This window comes from Hemiscyllium ocellatum, chromosome 9 (genome assembly GCF_020745735.1).
Source record: "Hemiscyllium ocellatum isolate sHemOce1 chromosome 9, sHemOce1.pat.X.cur, whole genome shotgun sequence".
NCBI lineage: Eukaryota > Metazoa > Chordata > Chondrichthyes > Orectolobiformes > Hemiscylliidae > Hemiscyllium > Hemiscyllium ocellatum.
Window position 1 is genome coordinate 41,120,056 of NC_083409.1, and position 21,410 is coordinate 41,141,465.

Here is a 21,410-nt window from a genome sequence, read left to right on the forward strand (position 1 = left end):
TACTTTCTCTGCAGTTACTTTCTTTAATATCCTCGGAGACAACCTATTGGGTCCAGGGGATTTATCAGCCATTAGCCGCATTACTTCACTTAGTACATTTTCTCTAGGGATATTTTTTGTATGTATTGCTTTAGCCCCTTGATTATTTCTGGAATGCTAGTATTGTCCTCTACCAAGAAAACTGATGCAAAGTATCCGTTATGTCATTGCCTGTTCTCGCTGTATGTAATTATTCTTCATTTAGTACAGTTGTTCCCAAACCTTCTTTCCCTTACTCAATCTGAATGCAGTATTCTCCATTTGTTGTGTTCTGTAGTGTATCTTTTAATCTGAGATCATTTACTAAATCTACCTCATGACACATTATCAAATCCAAAATAACCTGATCCCTGGTTGGATCCACTCCATACATATGGCGATAATAAATCAATAAAAAAGTACCATTCATGTGTGGCAGGATGACCTCAAAAGAAGTTTTCCTTCTTGTTGCTGACCTGTTTCAAATTCATTTTGTTTTCACTATGGCCTTGATTACTGTGGTGGAAGGGAGCTGTTCCAGTCACACAGGCTTCACTTGAAACGAGCTTAAATTGAATAACAAGGGCTGAAGAGAGGGCTTTGAACCAATTAGAAGAGTGTGAAGGAGGCTTCAGCATGCAGAAACATATGCACTTGGAAAGTAAAGGATATGGTGGCACTGCAGGGCAACTATTTTGACAATACCCGGAGTGGGGCAGAATAAGGCAGTACAAAACAGAGCTAATAGGAAACATGGGGAACAAGAGAATGCAAACAACAAGAGATTCTAGGAAGCTATCCTGAGCACATGCTGCCAGTTTGGTTTTTCCAATCGACATGAGGTTTAGAGTCATCCATGATTAATTTTTTTACATGCCTTCACTATCTCCTAATTTATTCATTCCTGTAGCCTCCTATTATGTGGTCCATGGACTACTTCCACTAGTGTTGTTTTCCCTTTTGGTCTTACCTCCACCCATATGGATTCTATATCACCCAAGCCAAGATAATTTCTTGCTTATGTACTTATTCCATCTCTCCCTAACAAAGCTACCCTACAGATAGGGGAGAAGACAGTCCAGAAATATTATCACTGGATTGTTAAATTGGAGACCCAGGTAGTGTTTTGGGTACCCAGGTCCAAATCACGCCAAAGCAGATGGTGGAATTTGAATTCAATAAAAATCTGGAATTACGAGTCTTATGAGAATTATGAATCTGTTGTCATTTGTCAGAAAAACCCATCTGGTTTACTAAAGTTAGGGAAGGAAACAGCCATCCGACAAAGTGTTTGAGTCTTAACATCCCTTTGGGCAATTTGAAGTGGGAAATAAATGCTGACCTAGCCAGTGACACAGACATCCTGTGACTGAATTTTTTAAAAACCCTACCTGTGTCCTACAAAAGGTTGCATTCCCCAATATGCCCTTATTTTGATCTCCTGTCAGCTAACCGCCATAATGGCTACACGATCACACCCATTAACCTCTGTGTGCCATTAATGCATTTGTTTTCTGAAAAATATGTGCATTTGAATAAAGATTCATTAATTTTGCATTCTCTTGTTCCCCATGTTTCCTATTAGCTCTGTTTTGTACTGCCTTATTCTGCCCCACTCCGGGTATTATTGTCAAAATAGTTGCCCTGCAGTGCCACCATATCCTTTACTTTCCAAGTGCATATGTTTCTGCATGCTGAAGCCTCCTTCACACTTTTCTAATTGGTTCAAAGCCCTCTCTTCAGCCCTTGTTATTCAATTTAAGCTCGTTTCAAGTGAAGCCTGTGTGACTGGAACAGCTCCCTTCCACCACAGTAATCAAGGCCATAGTGAAAACAAAATGAATTTGAAACAGCCCAGCAACAAGAAGGAAAACCTCTTTTGAGGTCATCCTGCCACATATGAATGGTACTTGTTTATTGATTTATTATTGTCAAATGTATATATGGAGTCATACAGCGTGGAAATAAATCCTTCGGTCCAACTAGTCCAAGCCAAACATAATCCCAAACTAAACTAGTCCCACCTGCCTGCTCCTGGTCCATAAAGCTCCTAACCTTGCCTATTCCTTTACCTACACAGATGTCTTTTAAATGTTGTAATTGTACCTACATCCACTACTTCTTCAGGAAGTTCATCCCACACTCAAACCAACCTCTGTGTAAAAAATCTGTCCCTCATCTCTTTTTTAAATCTCTCTTCTCTCATCTTAAAAAATTCGTCCCCCAACCGAGGAAAAGACAACTTCCATCAACTTTATCTGTGCGTCTCATTATTTTGCAACCATTTTCAGCCCAGCTGCATTCCCTCTAGGTTATGTGAGTGCAGCCACTCCAATGGCATTCGCTTCTGGATTGCAGCGTTGATCTCTGATATTGCTGCCATTAACAAGTCTTGGAGGCCTGCACAGCTGATAAGAAAATTAGAGAGAATGCTAGTGCCTAGTGGATGAACTATCTCAGCCTCTTCCTGAGATCTTCAGTACCATAATTGTTCATCTTCACCCAACTAGATTCACTCCACATGATAACAAGAAACAGCTGAAGGCACTGGATGTTGTAAATGTGATGAGCACTGGCAGTGTTCCAGTGACAGTAAAAAAAGCTTGTGCTCCAGAACTAGATGAAGGTCTAACCCAAGCTGTTCCAATGCATCTGTGACACTAGCATCTATCTGACAATGTGAAAAATTGCCCAGTCCTATGCTGGTCAATATCAAGATTCTGGCTGTTAGTAATAACTGAACTAGAACAAATTTGTTAATATTGTGCTTGGCAGGGCAGATCAGAGACTAAGAATTGTGCTTTGAATAATCCATCTCCTGTCTCCCCGGTGCTGTCAACCCTCTATGTTGCACAAGTCTGAATGCAATAGAATATTCCCATTTGCCTGGAGGAGTACAGGTCCAATAGTATTCAAGAAACCTGACACAATCCATGTCAACACACCCTATCTGGTATCTCATTTCACTACCAATGGTAGTAGTGTATACTGCCTAAAAGATTCATTGCAGCAACTGATTCAAGTCTCTTGTCAACACCTTCCAAAATCATGAGTGGTACTACCTAGAAGGAAAAGGACATAAAGATGAATGGGAGCCACAGCAGCTGCAAGTTTCCCTTCAAGCTACACACCATTTAGACTTAGGACTTCAATGTCATGGGATCAAAATCCTTGCACTATTGAACAGCACCTGAGAGTGTTACCTTGCCAACTGCACTGCAGTGATTCATGAAGGCTTTTCAGTATGGTAAATAAATGCTAGCCTAACCAGTGACATCCACGTCCTGTGAATGTATAAAAAGGAATTGGAATGATTAAATATTTAAAGATTGTATTGTATGCAAACTTGAAAGTATAGTGCGAGAAACAACAAAATTATCTGTTTGGAAATTGGCAAGGGCTCAGCTACTGAACATAGTAGCTCAATAAGAAAGCAAACAATCAAATGCAGGGAAGAAATGTCTGTCTTTAGTTGCCAGTTGAAAGCAGATGTTTTGATAAATTAGCCAGAAGAAACCACGCTTTCCTGATGTTTTGAACATTTTTCTTTGCTCAATTAGCAGCAATGTTGCCTATTGTCGTAATCATACTTTGACTTTGAGCTGTTGTTTGTGATTTTTTTCCATTTTGATTGATAACCTGTTTGACAGTTATAGGATGCTATATTAACTCATCTAGAATTTCCTTACAAACCCAAAACATATGGCTGGAGACCACATCTGTTTTATTTTCTGGCTTAAGCCTTTATTTTAACTGGCATACTTCCAACTTGGGTTTTTCTCTTCAGATGAAATCGTTGATTAATTTCTAAGTTTCACCAACTGAGACAAAAATGGCACATTTCTAGCACCATGATTGAACTATATTAGATCAAGTTTCACAGTGCCTGGTGTCACTTGAGTGATTAAATACCCACAGTAAGATTTATTCCAAGAATAATTTGGTAAAATAATGAAGAAAAGGTTGAAGGTTGTTCTATTCTCTAACTCTTTTCTAGTGATATTCCATAGGAAATAATTGTTTTCTGCCATCTTGGTTCTGGGATTCAAACACTGAATTAATTTTCAGTTTTGAAAAACTCTTCCATTAATTGCTAAGAACTTATTTCATGAATCCTTTCTCTACTTATTTAAAAATCCCAATTCTTCAACATGTGTAATCTCTGAACTTCACCAGTCGATAAAATTCTTATACCACGTATGGGCTTTGTATTCAAGATCATTTAGTGAGATTCAATCAGTTATTAACACTGGTGATTATTTCATGTTTTAAACTGCTGTTCTGATATGCATTTGTTGAAAGTCTTTTCCTGACTTGGAAATGATAAGTAAACTTATTGCAGTAGTGTCTCACTTAAAAATTTATCTTGTTCATGTTCCGTTTCTACAACATTTGTTAAGTATTTTGTTATATATTCTAATGAAAAATAATAAATTAAAAATCTTTTAAGTTCTGTTGTAAATAGGTGCAATTGTGAAAAATATGTTCCTGATTCTGCTCATGAAATATTGAATTAAGGAAAGAAATGAATACTTTTCTAAGAAACCTGGCTGATCCTTTGAGATCGGGCTCAACAAGTCAAAGGCTAGAATGCACATTACAAGTTATAGATCAAGTTCTTATCAGGAAGCAGTTAGGTGGGGAGAAAAAGTACGATGTTGAATTTGCTGGAGGTGAAACCATAATTGGATCTGTTGTTAGTATATTTTCTGTGTCACTAACTTTTATCGGAATATTGTAATTTTTCCCTATTTTAAGTATGTTTTTCTCTACCAACAGTGTCGCAGGCAAGGCCACCACCAAATCAAAAGAAGGGTAAGAATGATGATTCAGCACCTAATTTTTAAGTATTGGATTCTAGGCAAATTGACACTTCCATAACTATAAAATATTTCAGTCAAGTTTTACTAAACATCATTATTCCCAAACTGATCTTGGTGCTCTAGTATTGTAAATAAATAATTGGTCAAGATATTTGCATTTATAACCTGCATAAATGAGGGTTAAATTAATTATGGCATTTCTTGTGTTCTAAAAATGTTATTGTTTTTAGACCAACTTTTTAAAGTAATAGAAAGCTTCAAAGACTTGTCTCTTGCTTGCAGGTTCTCGAACTCCTATCATTATTATTCCAGCAGCTACCACTTCTTTAATTACCATGTTGAATGCAAAAGATCTGTTGCAGGATTTGAAGTAAGTAGTTGAATTAGTTGTATACCTGGGAAATAAGTTGTTTCCCTGAGAAAATGTTCCACATTGGTTTGAAATAAATTCAGGCAGAGTGGGTGTTTTGCAGTGTTGATTACTGTTACAGCATAAATAGCAAACATCTTCTGCCACTAAAATTAATAAGCCATAAAAAATATACTTAAGTCCTGTAAAAATCTGTCTGGTAAAAATAGAAAGGGTCGTTGATTTTGGAAATTACAATTTCAATTCTAGTTTGCATATCTTTTTCTATTTTTACTTTGTAATCAATGAAAGCATTTTCTATATATTTAAGCTGCTTTCTATTCTGCCAAAAATAAAATATGAAGTTTACCTCTAGATATATAATTAGATCACAATAGATATCTTAAGTTTTAAACTTGCTTAAATTTAGCTTTATTTGTGATTAGAAATTAAAGGATGAAGTCCAAGTGAGCAATTCAATCTCTACACTCTTTTGTTGGAAGTTTAGGTGCCTCTATTTCAAACATTAATTATGATGCTGTGGCCTTAATAGTTGTTACAGTATGCCAGTATAGAGACTGTTGCTGGAGAGAGTACAGAATTTCACACGCGGATAACTAGATGCCCTTGCAATAAAACAATGAATTAAGTAAAATAAAGTTAAAGCTGATGATGATATATTATTGAGCCCCATTAAGTTATAGGCAATGTATTGCTCACTGCTCCTTTAACAGAATTTCAAAATGTGCCCAATGTCTATTTCTAATATTTGGTTGCATACCATTATGGCTACCTACTCTTTGCTCACTTCAGTATCAGTACAAAGATAAGTTCAGTTCACTTGATTTCATTTGTGAGTATGTTTCTTCTCATTTTGTAAAGGAAGATTAATTTTGAAAACATGGAGAATGTGTTACAGCTATGTTTCTGTACATATTGCAGTGTTGTGGAGAAGAAAATAATAATTTGAATGTGACCGTGTGCTTTGTGGGATGTAGTGTAACATATTTACGAGGATGTTGTCAGGGTTGGAGGATTTCAGCGGTAGGGAGAGGCTGAACAGGCTGGGGCTGTTTTCCCTGCAGTGTTGAAGGCTGAGAGGTGACCTTATAGAGGTTTATAAAATCATGAGGGGCATGGATAGGGTAAATATACAAAGTTTTTTTCCCTGGGGTTGGGGAGTCCAGAACTAGAGGGCATAAGTTTAGGGTGAGAGGGGAAAGATATAAAAGAGACCTAAGGGGCAACTTTTTCATGCAGTGGGTGGTATGTGTATGGAATGAGCTGCCAGAGGATGTGGTAGGGGCTGGTAAAATTGTAACATTTAGAGGCATTTGGATGGGTATATGAATAGGAAAGGTTTGGAGGGATATGGGCCAAGTGCAGGCAGGTGGGACTAGATTGGATTGGGATATCTGATCGGCATGGACAGGTTGGACCGAAGGGTCTGTTTCCACACTGTACATCTCTATGACTCTATGGTAATTATTTATTTTGAGTGGTAATTACTTCACTTTAGGGAGTGCATCTAGTGCAGAAAAACGCTGATCAAGTTAAAGATCTGCTTGTCACATTGACTTGCGGACACCTTTACCTATTGCATATCTCTCAGCTGACAGACATAGGCAGCATAGTCATTTTTAAAAAATGTAAGGCACAAATCACCTCAATAGATAATTTTAATATAATTCTTTGTGCAAGATTATAGTAGCTCAGTTATTTAGTGTGCTAATTAAGTTTATGCTAAGATTTTCTGCCATGAATTGTCATTTAAAGAAAATCTAGTATTTAAGAAAAAGACATTTAAGAATTTCAATTGCAGTCTAAAGTAAAATCACATTTTGAGATTATTTTTCTCAAAGTAACCTTCTGTGTAGTAGAAAACCTTGTCCTGATGTAAAATAACCATGAATCATAGACAAGTTTCTAAATGACATTTGAGCATATAGATGAAAGATTAAAAAGAAAATGATACTTTAGAAGAAAAAAGCAAACTCTTGAAAAGTCAAGTATGAGGAAATTTGATCTTCATTAGAATTCCATAATTTTCCTTTATTTGGATTATTTGTTATTCAAAATTATTATGTGTTTTCAGCCTTAAACTCTGGTTAAAGACCATAAAACTGAAGAATAAATCAAAACAGCAAGTATTTACTCATTGCTTAAATGTCTTCATAGAAAATTATGACTTTAGAAGCATGCTTATTTCCATGGAGCTTTTAAGAAGGTTTTTAAAGTTTTGGCAGCTTTTATTTATATAGAATTAATTGTCAGAGAATCATTTACACTGTTAGCTAACATGAGCCCTGAGGGATGTTGGGTAGTTAGGACTGGGCACGAGTTTTAAGAAAGAGATCCATGGTTGATGAGGGAAGCTTAGGAAAGGGATGTAGGAACACTTAGAGAGGCAGATTCAGGTTTTACAGTGGGAGAGGTATTGGGAAATGTTTGGCTTAATGAGATGGATGCAGAAACAACATATATTCTCCATCTTGGTGAGGATTTCTTGAAAGCGGGAGTGGGGCCACGACAAAGTAGTTCAAGGAGGAGGTTCATAATAAAGGACATGCACAGCATATTTAACTCTTATCTGTAAAATGTTCCGAACATAGTGGGTTGGCTTTGTAAATTTACCAAAAGTATTTTGTCTGTCCATGTGCCTAGTTTCACCCTGCCTCGTGCCATCTCCCACCTCATCCCTTATCATCACCTACCACCCCACCAATCTCTGCATCCAATGTATCATCCTGAAACGCTTCCACCAACTCCAACTAGACCCCACCACCAAGAACATCTTTCTCTCCCCACCCCTCTTTGCCTTCTGCAAGGACCGTTCTCTTTGACAGTCCCTGATTAGCGTCACTCTCTCCACCAACCACCCTGAACTCCCAGTTACCTTCTGCAGCTGGAAAAAATGCAAAACCTGCCAGTACACCACCCATCCTCACCTCTATCCAGGGCCTCAAATTGTTCTTCCAAGTGAGACAGAGGTTCGCCTGTCTCTTCTTCAACCTAGTTTACTGCATGAATTGCTCCTGACATGGTCTTCTCTACATCACGGAGACCTAAAGTAAACCTAAGGAATGGTTTGCCGCAGGGGCCGAGCAGTCCTCCCAGTCACCACCCATTTTATATCCACTTCCCACTCCCTTTCCAACATGACCACCCTTGGCCTCCTCCATTGCCACAATGAACCAAATTGCAAATTAGAGGAAGGACACCTAATCTTCCGCCTGCAGACTTCAGCCCAGAGGACTCAACATTGAGTTCTCAAATTTCAAATAACCTCCCTTCCCATCCCCCAACTCCCTTCCCTGCCCCTCCCCCTCCCTTCCACTCCTCCCAGCCACCAACCAGATTCATTTCTCCCATTGACCAATCCAGGTTGTACCCTCTATCTGTCTTCACCTATCCCACTTCATCACCCTACCCCTGCCACCCTCTTTATGTGCCATTCCCCCTAAACCCAACCGCAGTCCTGAAGAAGTGTACATCCGAAATGTCAACTTCTCCACTTCTGGATGCTGCCTGGCTTGCTGTGTTCTTCCAGCCTCCCGCCTGTCTTTGGATTCCAGCATCTGCAGTTCTTTTGCTTGTAAATTTATTCAACATGGATCCGTAAATATTCTAAAATACAGTGCCATTGTTAACTTAGTCACTAAGGACAGATCCACAAATAAACCTGCCAGATTTGTTTGGAATGTGCTATTGTAGCTAATTTCAACCAGGATGATAACTCACTCTCTGAGGTAAGGAGGATATCATCAGTATTCTTGATTCTGTTTGTTGTCCATTGATCCCTATGGGTATTAGATCATTACAAATTCAGCAGTAATGCATTCATATTTGGATAGCCCAAATGTTTCTGTGTAACATAACCAGGTGACTGTAATACTAGAAAGTTATTCATGCCCAGGCTTTCAACAAGAATTAATGCCCACAGATGAGGTGGGAAGTTTGAAAGCGAGAAAAATAATCAACAGTAAAAAAAAAATTGGGCATTTAATAAAAACTTATCAGCAAGCCTGTTTGATATAATCGTTTCAACTCTTCTGCTCAATATCCGTTTTCACACATTGTGTCCTCTAAGTGCAAATATTTCCTGTAAATAATAAAATTGAATGATTAATGGTGAAATTGTAAAGGAATAGGAAATTATAGAACAGTTTTATTTTGCTATCAAACTTGGATAGCAAAGGTGATTGCAAAATGTAAAGTTCAGCTTTCAACAAATTTCAAATTAAGTTACTGAATTCTGGAAAGCATTTTGTTTTCTTTGCTAGCATGGACTGTAATTAAAACTTGCAGTACTTTTGTTTAAATGGACTGAGAATTAGATTGTAAATGAGACTTCAAAAATATATGTCGTGTGTAATTTGGGCATGATTGTCAGGCCTTTATTATCAACTTGTAACTCATATAGAACTAAGTATGATAAAAAGGATCAATGCACTGTTAAAGATGATGTAGAGCACTAACGGAAGGTTAACAAATGCTATTTAAAAAGAATGGGGGAGGGAAAAAGAGGAGGGGGTGTAGCACTACTAATCAGAGAGGGTATCACAGCTACAGAAGTTTCCATTGTCAAGGAAGATCTGCCTACCGAGTCAGTATGGGTGGAAATTAGGAACAGCAAGGGAGCAGTCACCTCTTTAGGGGTTTACTACAGGCCCCCCATTAGCAGCAGGGAGATGGAAGAAAGCATAGCTCGGCAGATTTTGGAAAAGTGTGGACGTAGTAGGGTTGTTGTAATGGGTGACTTTAACTTTCCCAATATTGATTGGAACCTCCTTCGAGCAGAAGATTTGAATGCAGCTGTTTTTGTAAGGTGTGTTCAGGAGGGTTTCCTAACTCAGTACGTTGACAGGCTGACGAGGGGAGAAGCCATTCTAGACTTAGTGCTTGGAAACGAGCCGGGGCAGGTATCAGATCTTGGGGTGGGAGAGCATTTTGGTTATAGTAACCACAACTGCCTCACATTCTACATAGCTATGGAGAAGGAGAGGATTAGGCAAAATGGAAGGATATTTAATTGGGGAAGAGGAAATTATGATGCGATTAGACATGAGTTAGGAAGCATGGATTGGGAGCAATTGTTCCATGGTAAAGGCACTATAGACATGTGGAGACTGTTTAAGGAACAGTTCTTGCAAGTGATGAATAAATATGTCCCTCTGAGACAGTGGTAAGATAAAGGAACCTTGGATGACGAGAGCGGTGGAGCTTCTCGTCAAAAGGAAGAAGGTAGCTTACATAAGGTGGAGGAAGCTAGGGTCAAGCCCAGCTCTACAGGATTACAGGCAGGCGAGGAAGGAGCTTAAAAATGGTCTGAGGAGAGCCAGGAGGGGGCACGAGAATGGCTTGGCAGAACGGATTAGGGAGAACACAAAGGCATTTTACACTTACGTGAGGAATAAGAGAATGGTCAAAGAAAGAGTAAGGCCGATCAGGGATAGCCCAGGGAATTTGTGTGTGGAGTCTGAGAATGTAGGGGAAGCCCTAAATGAGTTTTTTGCTTCTATCTTTGCAAAAGAAATGAACTTTGTAGTGAATGAAACCTTTGAAGAGCAGGTGTGTATGCTGAAATGGATAGAGATAGAGGAAGCTGATGTGCTGAAAATTTTGACAAACATTAAGATTGACAAGTCGCCCGGAACAGATTTGTACTCGGCTGCTTTGGGAATGAGAAATGTAATTGTTTTGCCACTTGCGAACATCTTTTCATCCTCGCTCTCCACTGGAGTCGTACTTGAGGACAGGAGAGAGGCAAATGTAATTCCTCTCTTCAAGAAAGGGAATAGGGAAATCCCTGGCAATTACAGACCAGTAAGTCTCACGTCTGTCGTCTGCAAGGTGTTAGAAAGGATTCTAAGGGATAGGATTTATGACCATCTGGAAGAGCATATCTTGATTAAATGCAGTCAGCTCTGCTTTGTGAGGGGCAGGTCATGCCTCACAAACCTTATCGAGTTCTTTGAGGGTGTGACTAGAAAAGTTGATGAAGGTCGAGCTGTGGATGTGGTGTATATGGACTTCAGTAAGGCATTTGATAAGGTTCCCCATGGTAGGCTCATTCAGAAGGTCAGGAGGAGTGGGATTCAGGGGAACATAGCTGTCTGGATACAGAATTGGCTGGCCAACAGAAGACAGCGAGTGGTAGTAGAAGGAAAAATATTCTGCCTGGAAGTCTGTGGTGAGTGGTATTTCACAGGGCTCTGTCCTTGGGCCTCTATTGTTTGTAATTTTTATTAATGACTTGGATGAGGGGATTGAAGGATGGGTCGGCAAGTTTGCAGATGACATAAAGGTTGGAGGTGTTGTTGACAGTATAGAGGGCTGTTGTAGGCTGCAGCAGGACATTGACAGGATGCAGATATGGGCTGAGAGGTGGCAGATGGAATTCAACCTGGATAAATGTGAGGTGATGCATTTTGGAAGGTCGAATTTGAAAGCTGAGTACAGGATTAAGGATAGGATTCTTGGCAGTGTGGAGGAACAGAGGGATCTTGGGGTGCAGATACATTGATCCCTTAAAATGGCCATCCAAGTGGACAGGGTTGTTAAGAAAGCATATGGTATTTTGGCTTTCTTTAACAGAGGGATTGAGTTTAAGAGTCGTGAGATCTTGTTGCAGCTCTATAAAACTTTGGATAAACCGCACTTGGAATACTGCGTCCAGTTCTGGTCGCCCTATTATAGGAAAGATGTGGATGCTTTGGAGAGGGTTCAGAGGAGGTTTACCAGGATGCTGCCTGGACTAGAGGGCTTATCTTATGAAGAGAGGTTGACTGAGCTCGAACGTTTTTCATTGGAGAAAATGAGAAGAGGAGACCTAATTGATGTATACAAGATAATGAGAGGCATAGATAGAGTTAATAGCCAGAGACTATTTCCCAGGGCAGAAATTACTAACATGAGGGGTCATAGTTTTTAGCTGGTTGGAGGAAAGTGCAGAGGGGATGTCAGAGGCGGGTTCTTTACACAGAGTTGTGAGAGCATGGAATGTGTTGCCAGCAGCAGTTGTGGAGGCAGGGTCATTGGGGACATTTAAGAGATTCCTGGATATGCATATGGTCACAGAAATTTGAGGGTGCATACATGAAGATCAGTGGGCACAACATTGTGGGCTGAAGGGCCTGTTCTGTGCTGTACTGTTCTATGTTCTGTATTTCTTTGGAGACTGCATGATGCAATTTTTGTAAATATTATAACAGTGTACTCATTAGTTGGAAGCAACATCCCAACTTAAATTGCGGTTTAACTAGATGATATGAATGAGTAAAGACTATGTTCTTGCTCATTTTCATTAGATAAATTTTACATCAAGTATTTTTTTGTAAATTTGAAGTATAATAACAGCCTGCTGGTAAAGGTTCTTTTTTGGTTAGTTATTCGAGGTAATGGAAACGCCTGTAAATCTTGCTCAGATTCTAACATTTTACATATGAATGTTAATGAATATATACAGTATTTGTTATGGATGTGATCCCAAGTATTAGAAGAATTTAAAGTAAACAGTCTGTTCATAATTCAAATGGGTTAGAGACTTAATTTTAAAATGATGCTGTCTGCAGCATGTTCCAAACCCTGTTAATTGTTTTTTGCATTGATGGTGCATTTTTTTCTTGCAAATTTACCATTGATGGTGAGACTGAATATTTTGTGTTTTGGCATCACAAAATCATTAAGTAAAACAATTAATTATCAGGGGTTGTTAAACTAAGGTCTGTGCACTTAGCACTTGTAGATGTACTCATTTATTGCTGACCTTTACAACTTTAGATTGCAGTCACACATTGTTGTCATATTAGTCAGTGTTCTTAGATTTTCTGGACTGAAGTTTTAAATTAAATCTCAGGTTCTTATAATTTTATTCTAGTTATAGTCTGCTTCTATTGTTAAACTTGGGAAATGGAATCTGATTCTCTGTTTGCATCCTCATCATTATCTTCTGTCCTTAAAATAAAAACATAACATGCTGGAGAAAATCAGCAACCAGCTCTGGTAGCATCCGTAAAGAGCGAAACAGAGTCAAAGTTTCGAGTATGAATCTTATTTACCATAGCGCCCTGTGCCATTCCTTCATAAATATTCGCCCAAGAGTCCTTTTAATCAGAGTGATAGCTTTACCATTTGGAGCTATCTTCTGCGCAGCATGTTTTGTACAAAGCTGCAGCAACATTTGATATTATCATGTGATTATAATTGCCCAATAAATTAGCTCAATGTGTGTTTTTTTATTAATTATATAATTAGAAATTGCATTTAATTATTGTAATCACAAATTGCATTTTATTATTGTAATCACATCTATATGTAGCAAATATTTGTACATGCAAATACATATACAGTTGCTTTTGGTAATATGCACATACGTGTGTGAGACAGTATTCAGAATTAGCATCCCTACTGTCTGGAAACAGGCCCTTCGGCCCAGCAAGTCCACACCGACCCTTCGAAGAGTATCTCACCCAGACCCATTCCCCTACATTTACCCCTAACTCGTGCATCTAACCTATACATCCCTGAACACCACAATTTAGCATAGCCAATTCACCCTACCTGCACATCTTTGGATTGTGGGAGGAAACTGGAGCACCCAGAGGAAACTCACCCAGACATTGGGAGAATGTGCAAAACCAATACAGACAGTTGCAGGAGGCTGGAATCGAACCTGATGCTGTGAGGCAGCAGTGCTAATCACTGAGCCACAGTGACACCCCACATATTAACATGTACTGAAGAAAGAGTTATTGACAGTACTTGAAAGTGTAACCATCATAACCAGCTACTCAGTACTAATTGTTATGATGAAGGCTACATATTTATTTAAGCATGAACAACAGTCAGTATATCCATGCATGGTGGGCAGGAAAATGGCTGGAGATGCTTAACAAAGCAACATGTTACAAATTGCATCAGTACTAATGAGTCAGTTATTAGAGCGACAAACAATTTGTGTGACAGTTTGAGGTCGGCAACTAAGTTTGTATCAATAAATGTAATTGTGTAACTGGCTCACGCTGCTGTTGGAAATGCAAATAGCTGTAAAATTAATTTGTAATGCATTGATGAATGGGACCAAGGTAGTAGTATCCATTTTGAGAGGCAGTTAAGATTGACGTCACGTTTGTGTCAGATGTTATCATTATAAAAGATAAAAATGCAAAATATGCTGCAGCATCCCAGTTCTTTTTAATCAATGCACTATCTGAAGGTTATTATGTAATTTGAAATTCAAATCAATACTTTGTTTAAACAATGTGTGTGGCCTTGAAACATGCTAAAACATTTAATGAGCTTATTTTTAAAAATTAACAGAACATTTGTGCGAATTGAGGTGTTTCCTGCCTCCCCCCCCCCCCCCCCCCAACCTCACTCAACTAACTTGCCTGCCTTTGCTAACTGTACAAAATGACACAAAAATATGTAGTACTTGTGACTTTTTATAGAGAGAAATGTAATTTTATAATACATGCAGAAGGAAACAAATGCATTTATATCAAAATTAATTTTTCTTGGGCCAAAAGACTATTCGGTCTTCCAAATGTCAATTCAAAATATGGTCCTGGAGGCAAAAAGAGACATTTGAATCAAATATTTTTAAGTTAGTTTGTAAGTGAAAAACTGAACCATTGAAGTTCAAAACCTAGTTTTGCATGCAGTCCTGCTGGTAAACTTTTTTCTTCGAGGGTATTATGCAATAAGTACTAACACGTGTTAAAACGATAGTATGAGGAACAGTAGTGTATTTTTGTAACTACTTTATAATCTCGACCAATATTTAAATTAGAATCAAATGTGCTTTTTAAAAAACATGTACTACAATATTTATCAGTACATCCACATATCATCCAGGGAGACATTATTGTTCTTAGAATGTATCATGTCATATCATATATGACCATAATATAATAGAAACTGTCACTGTGATGGAGGAATACATAATTGATTCTGAGCCTAAAGCCCTGAATGTAAATAAAGGAAACAGCAATGGTATGAGAAGCGAGCTGGCTATGATAAATTTGGGGAACAATACTTTAGGGGATGATAGTGAATAGGCAAATGGAGGAGCTGCAGCAAATGTTTGACACAAAAGTAAACGAGGAAAGTTGGTTTGACCATAGTTAACAGCAGATAATAATAGATCCAAGAAAGGGACAAAGAAACTGGGTTAAAAAAGCAAAAGATCTGAGGTTTGGGAGCAATTTATATTTCAACAAAGGAGGACAAAGGTATTGAATAAGAGGGGAAAATAGTGTACAAACTTTAGTTTTGCAGGGAATATGAAATTTAATCGTAAAAGCTTCTTATCGGGTATGTGAAGACAAAAAGATTAGCGACGGCAAATGTGGGTCCCTTGCAGTCAGAAATGGGAGGTTTTAATGGGGAGTGAAATGCTTCTAATGGAAAAAGTCTTTTCTGAAGTAAGGGGACTAAAGCTGCTTCAAACACAGTCTTACTAAACCACATACAGCTGAAGCAATGCTCATTTTCTTAAATATTCTGTCATCCTTGCAATAAAGACACATGCCATTTGCCTTCCTAATCAAATGCTGTCCCTGCGTGCTCACTCTATGATTCTTATATCAGGACACTCGGATCCCCTTTACTAAATCATCTCAAATGTAAGCCAATGCAGAGAAACCTTGATTATCCAAAGGACATGGGCAGTAAGTATTCTGTTTGGTTAATCGAATGCCAGATAACCTAGTTAGCCAAGGATTGGGACCTTGCAATCTTGTTTGAATAAGCTGAAATTTGGTTAATTGAATGATGGATAATGAGGTTCCTATGTATTCTAATTCACAGCTGCAAAGGTTTGTGCTGACGGCTTTTAAAAAGATATTTATTTTTCACCTGCTATAAATCGTAAACTAGGGATAAATTTCAATTCCACCTGATGGTAGCCGGAGTACAGTTTACTCTGATTTTGTTTTTGTGCTGATCATTGATAAGTTGGCCTCATTTCTATCATTGCCCACAAACTCTGCAGTGTTGGCTAGTACATTCAATAATGCTGACAGTTGTTCCTACAGAATTGAAATTTATAACAAATTTTAAACTCTATCAGAACAGAAGGGACAACTTTATATGATGTCCCCATGTACATGAAAATATCCACGTGCTTTATGATTTAGATGTTTTATTTGATTTTTTACCTTGGGGTAATCAGAGTAATCAGAGTGATTTTATCATCAGTAAGCATCTGTCACTGACCTTTAGAAAAGTTTTTACCTAGATTCTATATAATCCATTTAATTAAAGTAGCATGTTTTTCTTTTATGATAACTAGTGCCTTTCATGTTTTGATTTTTGCTTACTCCTTTTATGTATTGTCATTTTTATTTTCATTTTGAATCCCCTTATTAATGCCTAATTTGGCATATTCATTTCATTGAATATTCCTTTAATTTCTGCTCATCTTCCTTCTATTGTTTCTTTTAAAGCAATGCAGAAAATGAAAGAAAAAGGTAGTTGAGCTTTAGGGAAAAGGCAGGTATCTAATTTTTACAAGAGAAAATTTTTGAGGCATTATTGAACAAATCTCAAAGCTTGAGGTACACAGAAATCATCCCAATTGTTTTATCAGTACTCTCGATATGGTTTCATCAATGCCCTGTCTAACTGAAGGATGATCTCCCTATCTTTGTACTCCACTCCTTCTACAATAAGCAATAATATTCTATGGCTTTTCTAATTATATGCTTAACTTGCAGCACATAGCTTTTGTAATTCATGCACAAGCACCTTCTGCACTCTTACCAAAAGATATGATGACATCACTATCATTGCTTAATGCCCTGCTGCTGTCCTTATTATTAAGCATCACAATAATGACAGATATTCTTTTCATGCTGGGGCTTAGGCCATGCAGGCATGCCTGAATTCCTCAGGCAAGCCACTTAGAGGTGAGTGTGTTCACAGAATGTTATGTAATTTTTTTTAATGATAAGGCTGTCATGGTTAAACACTTGGCTGTGTGGAAACTGAGAAGTTGCTGTGATTTGAAATGGTGCTAATTATCAGAGGGTGAGGTGAAGTGCATCACTTTAAGGATAGATCCTGACACTGGATTGACAGAGATTGTTGAGTGATGAAATGTGCAGAATCTGAGGCTTGCAGTTCTTTGATAGATTTGGCATTTGATTATGTATTTACTGATTTTGATTTCTACATTTGAACTTTTTGTGGTACTGCACATGTGTGGTTGGGGATGAATCCCTGGCATTAACTTCCATCAGTATCTATTCCTCTGCTTTTTGGAAAGCCAGTGACCTGCCATCTGGATATGGGACATCTCTTCTGCTTTCCACCTTCTCCACTAAGACCTCTGTTGCAGCATTCAAATATTTTGGAATGTGTGCTGTCCCATGTTGTTTCCCAGATCAGATTAATCTCCTGCATTGCAACCAGTATTTGCTCCAGTTATAATGCCCTTGGTCTTTTAGCAGTGCAGGGTAACCCTTACTCCTGTCAGGAAGTTACAGCTTTGGATGCCTGCTGAAGCATGCAGCCATCAACAGCATGGCCAGTGCTCACTACATGCAGAAATAACAATAATGAATAGGCATTGTGAAGATTGTATACTACCTGCATTACAGTCAACAGATGCTACTTAATTGTGCGTTGTGATACCCTACCCATTTTTTATGGGGTTATCCAGTTTAACTCCTTACCGCCTTGAGTTCTTCGGATTTCTTCACTAACTATAGGTCGTTCTCCTATAATGCACGTTTCTTCAATGCGATTTAGCTGTGGTGAATTGGGGAGCAACGTTGTTTTAATGCAAACTTCTCTTGGCTGTTATATGATTCCATCTTCGGTTACCTCAAGTCCACTCCAGGTGTTCAGATCAAGCAAAAGAGATTGGTTGACAGGGCAGATTTTTTCTGATCTTGTTTTTTTTAAAATTATTGCCGGAGAAAAGATTTGGATTTCAAGGTTCTTCTCATTCTGGACAATGCACCAAGCCATCCTCCTACCAGTGGTGAGCTTTCTGAAAGCAGCAGGTGCTATTTCTACCTCCAAACACAACCTCTCTCTTGTTCAACCCATGGACCAGGGTGCAGTAGCAGCTTTTAAAGTTTATTTAAGGCGCACACTGATGAAACTGAGTGCAGCTACTGAGGGGGATAACAAAGACAGTGATCTTCAATTTTGGAAGAGATTTAACATTAAAAATGCTGTTGACATTATTGTGGAGGCCTGGGGTGATGTCAGGAAGGACTGTGTACATGCAGTTTGGCAGAAGCTTCCTGATTCTAAAGATGTTGAACCTTCAAAGGACCTTCCAGCAATTAAATTGAGAAATTGAAGCTCGAGGTGAAGATGATAAAGTCCAGGATATAGCAACACAAGAACTTTCCATTTCTGTTTTGTCTTCTATCCTGAGGGAAATTGAAAAGCAGTCGCAGCCCTTAGAAGACAATGACTACAGTGCAAAATGCAGCAGGATAGCAGTTCATAGCATAAAAGAAGAAAGGTGGCAAAGCAGCAAAACCTAGATGCCTTTTTTAAGCCAATCCCAAGAAACAGTCTGAGGACAGTGAACCACAGCCATCTGGACTAATTTTTTTTTCCCAGTGTAAACCTGCATCCAGAACTGCACCTGAAAGTTATGATGCTGATGATGACCCTCAGCCACTTTTTTTAATACAGTATTATAACTCAGCAAACTAAGAAGCCCCTTAAAATGTTAAATTAAGTGTATCATTTCATTAAAATATATGATTTTATCATATACTTAGGTTGTGCTATCATTTGTGTTAGGCTAACTATTTTTTTTCAATTTTTACTGATATTTTTGGTAGTTTGCCCCCAACCCTCTTTTTCCCATAGGTCCCATTGTTTCTATTGCACGAATTTCTGTAACATGAGGTCGCATGAGAATGCAACTACACATTATAGCAGGACAGACTATATATAGTGGACTTGGTAGATATATTTCTGAATCGTTTTTTCCTTTATCTTCAGTTGGAAACTATAAATAAAATATGACAAATGTTTGAGACAAAGCAAGTTACATATTTAAATAAATCGTACTATGTATTTGTGCTAATTATTAAAGGAAAAATATTTATGAGAATTCTATTAATTTCAGTTTTATGTAAGCATTATACTTAGACCTGCTGATCTGTAATCCACTTTTGTTCATTTTGCAATATCTAATAAATCCAGTTATTGTAGTTTAACGTCTATGTGACATTAATGTGAAAATGAAAATTACAAGTTGCATTTAAAAATGCAGATTTAGAAACACTGAATTTTATTCAGGTCTGAATAATTTCGGTAGAGCATTTCGAAGTAGAAATCAATGTACGAGACAAACTGCACATGTTGAGCATTTTAAACCATCCATAATAAGCTACTAATTACGAGACATTAGGAAGATGTTAATACTTGATATTTTGAAATAAAATGCTTTTTTATTTTAACCAAAACAATTCATAAATTATTTAGCTGTAGGATTTAATCTGAACTGATTTAGCCCAGAGCTTTACATCAAATCTTTCGTCCATACCATTTCTTTTCAACGCTGGAATGTGCAAATTGTATGAGAAAACAGCCCAACAAGTAGGTCATTATGCTGATCAGATCCATGCGTCACTTCAGCATAAAAATCGGAATTAATGTGTTTTCTCATCATAGTTTATGTGCCTTTCCCTTAATATGCAATGAATGCTTGTAATTCTCTGTGTAGCAACTTGATTTGTCTCCAGTTCTAAGCTAACGACAAATTGTTTGGGCTTAATACTTAAATGTTCTTAAATGAGGACCATGCTACTGCACTATTTCAGTTAATACTATAGGTAGGAATGTCCTAAGTGTAACTAAGGTATTGTAGATGTGTACAGAAGATTTTTTTGGAAGTACACTAGTTTCCAAATAAACCTGTTGGACTATAACCTAGTGTTGTGTGATTTTTAACTTTGTACACCCCTGTCCAACACCGGCAAGCCCAAATCTGTGCAAAAGAGGTATTGTTTACCAGGTGCTGCTTTTGACCCCTTTTCAAGTATAGTCAAGCCACTGATCAAAAGATTGCATGAACATTCCTAACATTTATTTCCTTGAAAATGTAGATTTTCTCATTCATTTCTCAAGGCAGTGTGTTGTCCTACTGGAGTCAACACCCCTGCTTTAAAAATTTAACAAAATTTGGAATTTAACAGTCAGTCAGCATCAAATTGTTGCACTCTGTGTGGAAATGCTCCTGTAAATCAGAATCCAATCTGCAGTCTTCTCTCATATAGTATCACATATTTGTTTTTTTTCTGTTGTTGGTGTTCTTTGCAAATTGTCTTGATGAGTGCAAGGTAGAAAGCTTTGATAAAGTGCCTTTTTATAGCAATACTCAAGTTCTGTCCTACTAAGTAACTCTACATTTTTGTTGTAAATAGATATATCTATTCTTATGAAGCCCTCTATATTTTTAGACACTTCGTGCATGAATGCTTGAAAGAAGCAAATATTAATAGTGGCTGTCGAGGATCACCTCCTTGCCTTGTCCCCTGCTTAATGTGTTGTAGCACCATTGGGCTATATCATAATTGTCTGCTTATGGTAACTCATGAACTATTATGATTTGACTATTATAGAGTCTATTTAAACGGAAAAGAAAGAGTTGAGATAGAGTTTAGGGATGTTGTCAGAGAAGAAATATGGGCTGAGAGAGCTCTATCTTTGAATGCCAGTGTGGAACAATTTGATTATCTCTGCCTGTTTTTTTCTCTCTCTCTCTCTCTCTCTCGCTCTCTCTCTCGCTCTCTCTCTCTCCCCCTCCATATGTTCAGGATGAGGGATTTTGGAGGCAGTGATATATAGAGAGAGAGAGAGAGAATCTATATTATATAGAACCAATGAAATAAGCAGATAGGATCTCAGCTTCATATTTGAGTAGTGTACGGAGTTCCAATGGTGCAACTTTCTCAGCACTACATAAAAACCGCAACAATATTTTTGTGCCTTTAAGTATTTCAGTTAAAGTTTGGACTGTTATTTCCTTGTCCTTAAATGTTTTGAATTGGAACCCATTTTGGCACCCAGGAATGTGTTCTGCAACAGGCTATTCTATTTTAGAAGTTACAAACTACCATTTATGTTGCACGTGAATGAACTGCACACTATAATCACAGGCCGGCCTCACCTAGAATTCTGCATTTAATGGTTTTTCAGCCATATTAATACGCAAGGTCAGAAGTGCAGACTTAATTCTC

The 21,410-nt window shown here is 38.0% G+C and overlaps 1 protein-coding gene across 1 annotated transcript in view; it reads left to right on the forward strand.

Annotated features, from left to right (window-relative positions):
- cdc73 (cell division cycle 73, Paf1/RNA polymerase II complex component, homolog (S. cerevisiae)) overlaps positions 1-21,410 on the forward strand; it is a 322,523-nt gene that overhangs the window by 206,773 nt on the left and 94,340 nt on the right. Inside the window, exons 12-13 of the mRNA XM_060830176.1 lie at positions 4,798-4,833; positions 5,124-5,211. Of these exons, the coding sequence (XP_060686159.1) occupies positions 4,798-4,833; positions 5,124-5,211 (124 nt within the window). The remainder of the gene's footprint in view (positions 1-4,797; positions 4,834-5,123; positions 5,212-21,410) is intronic.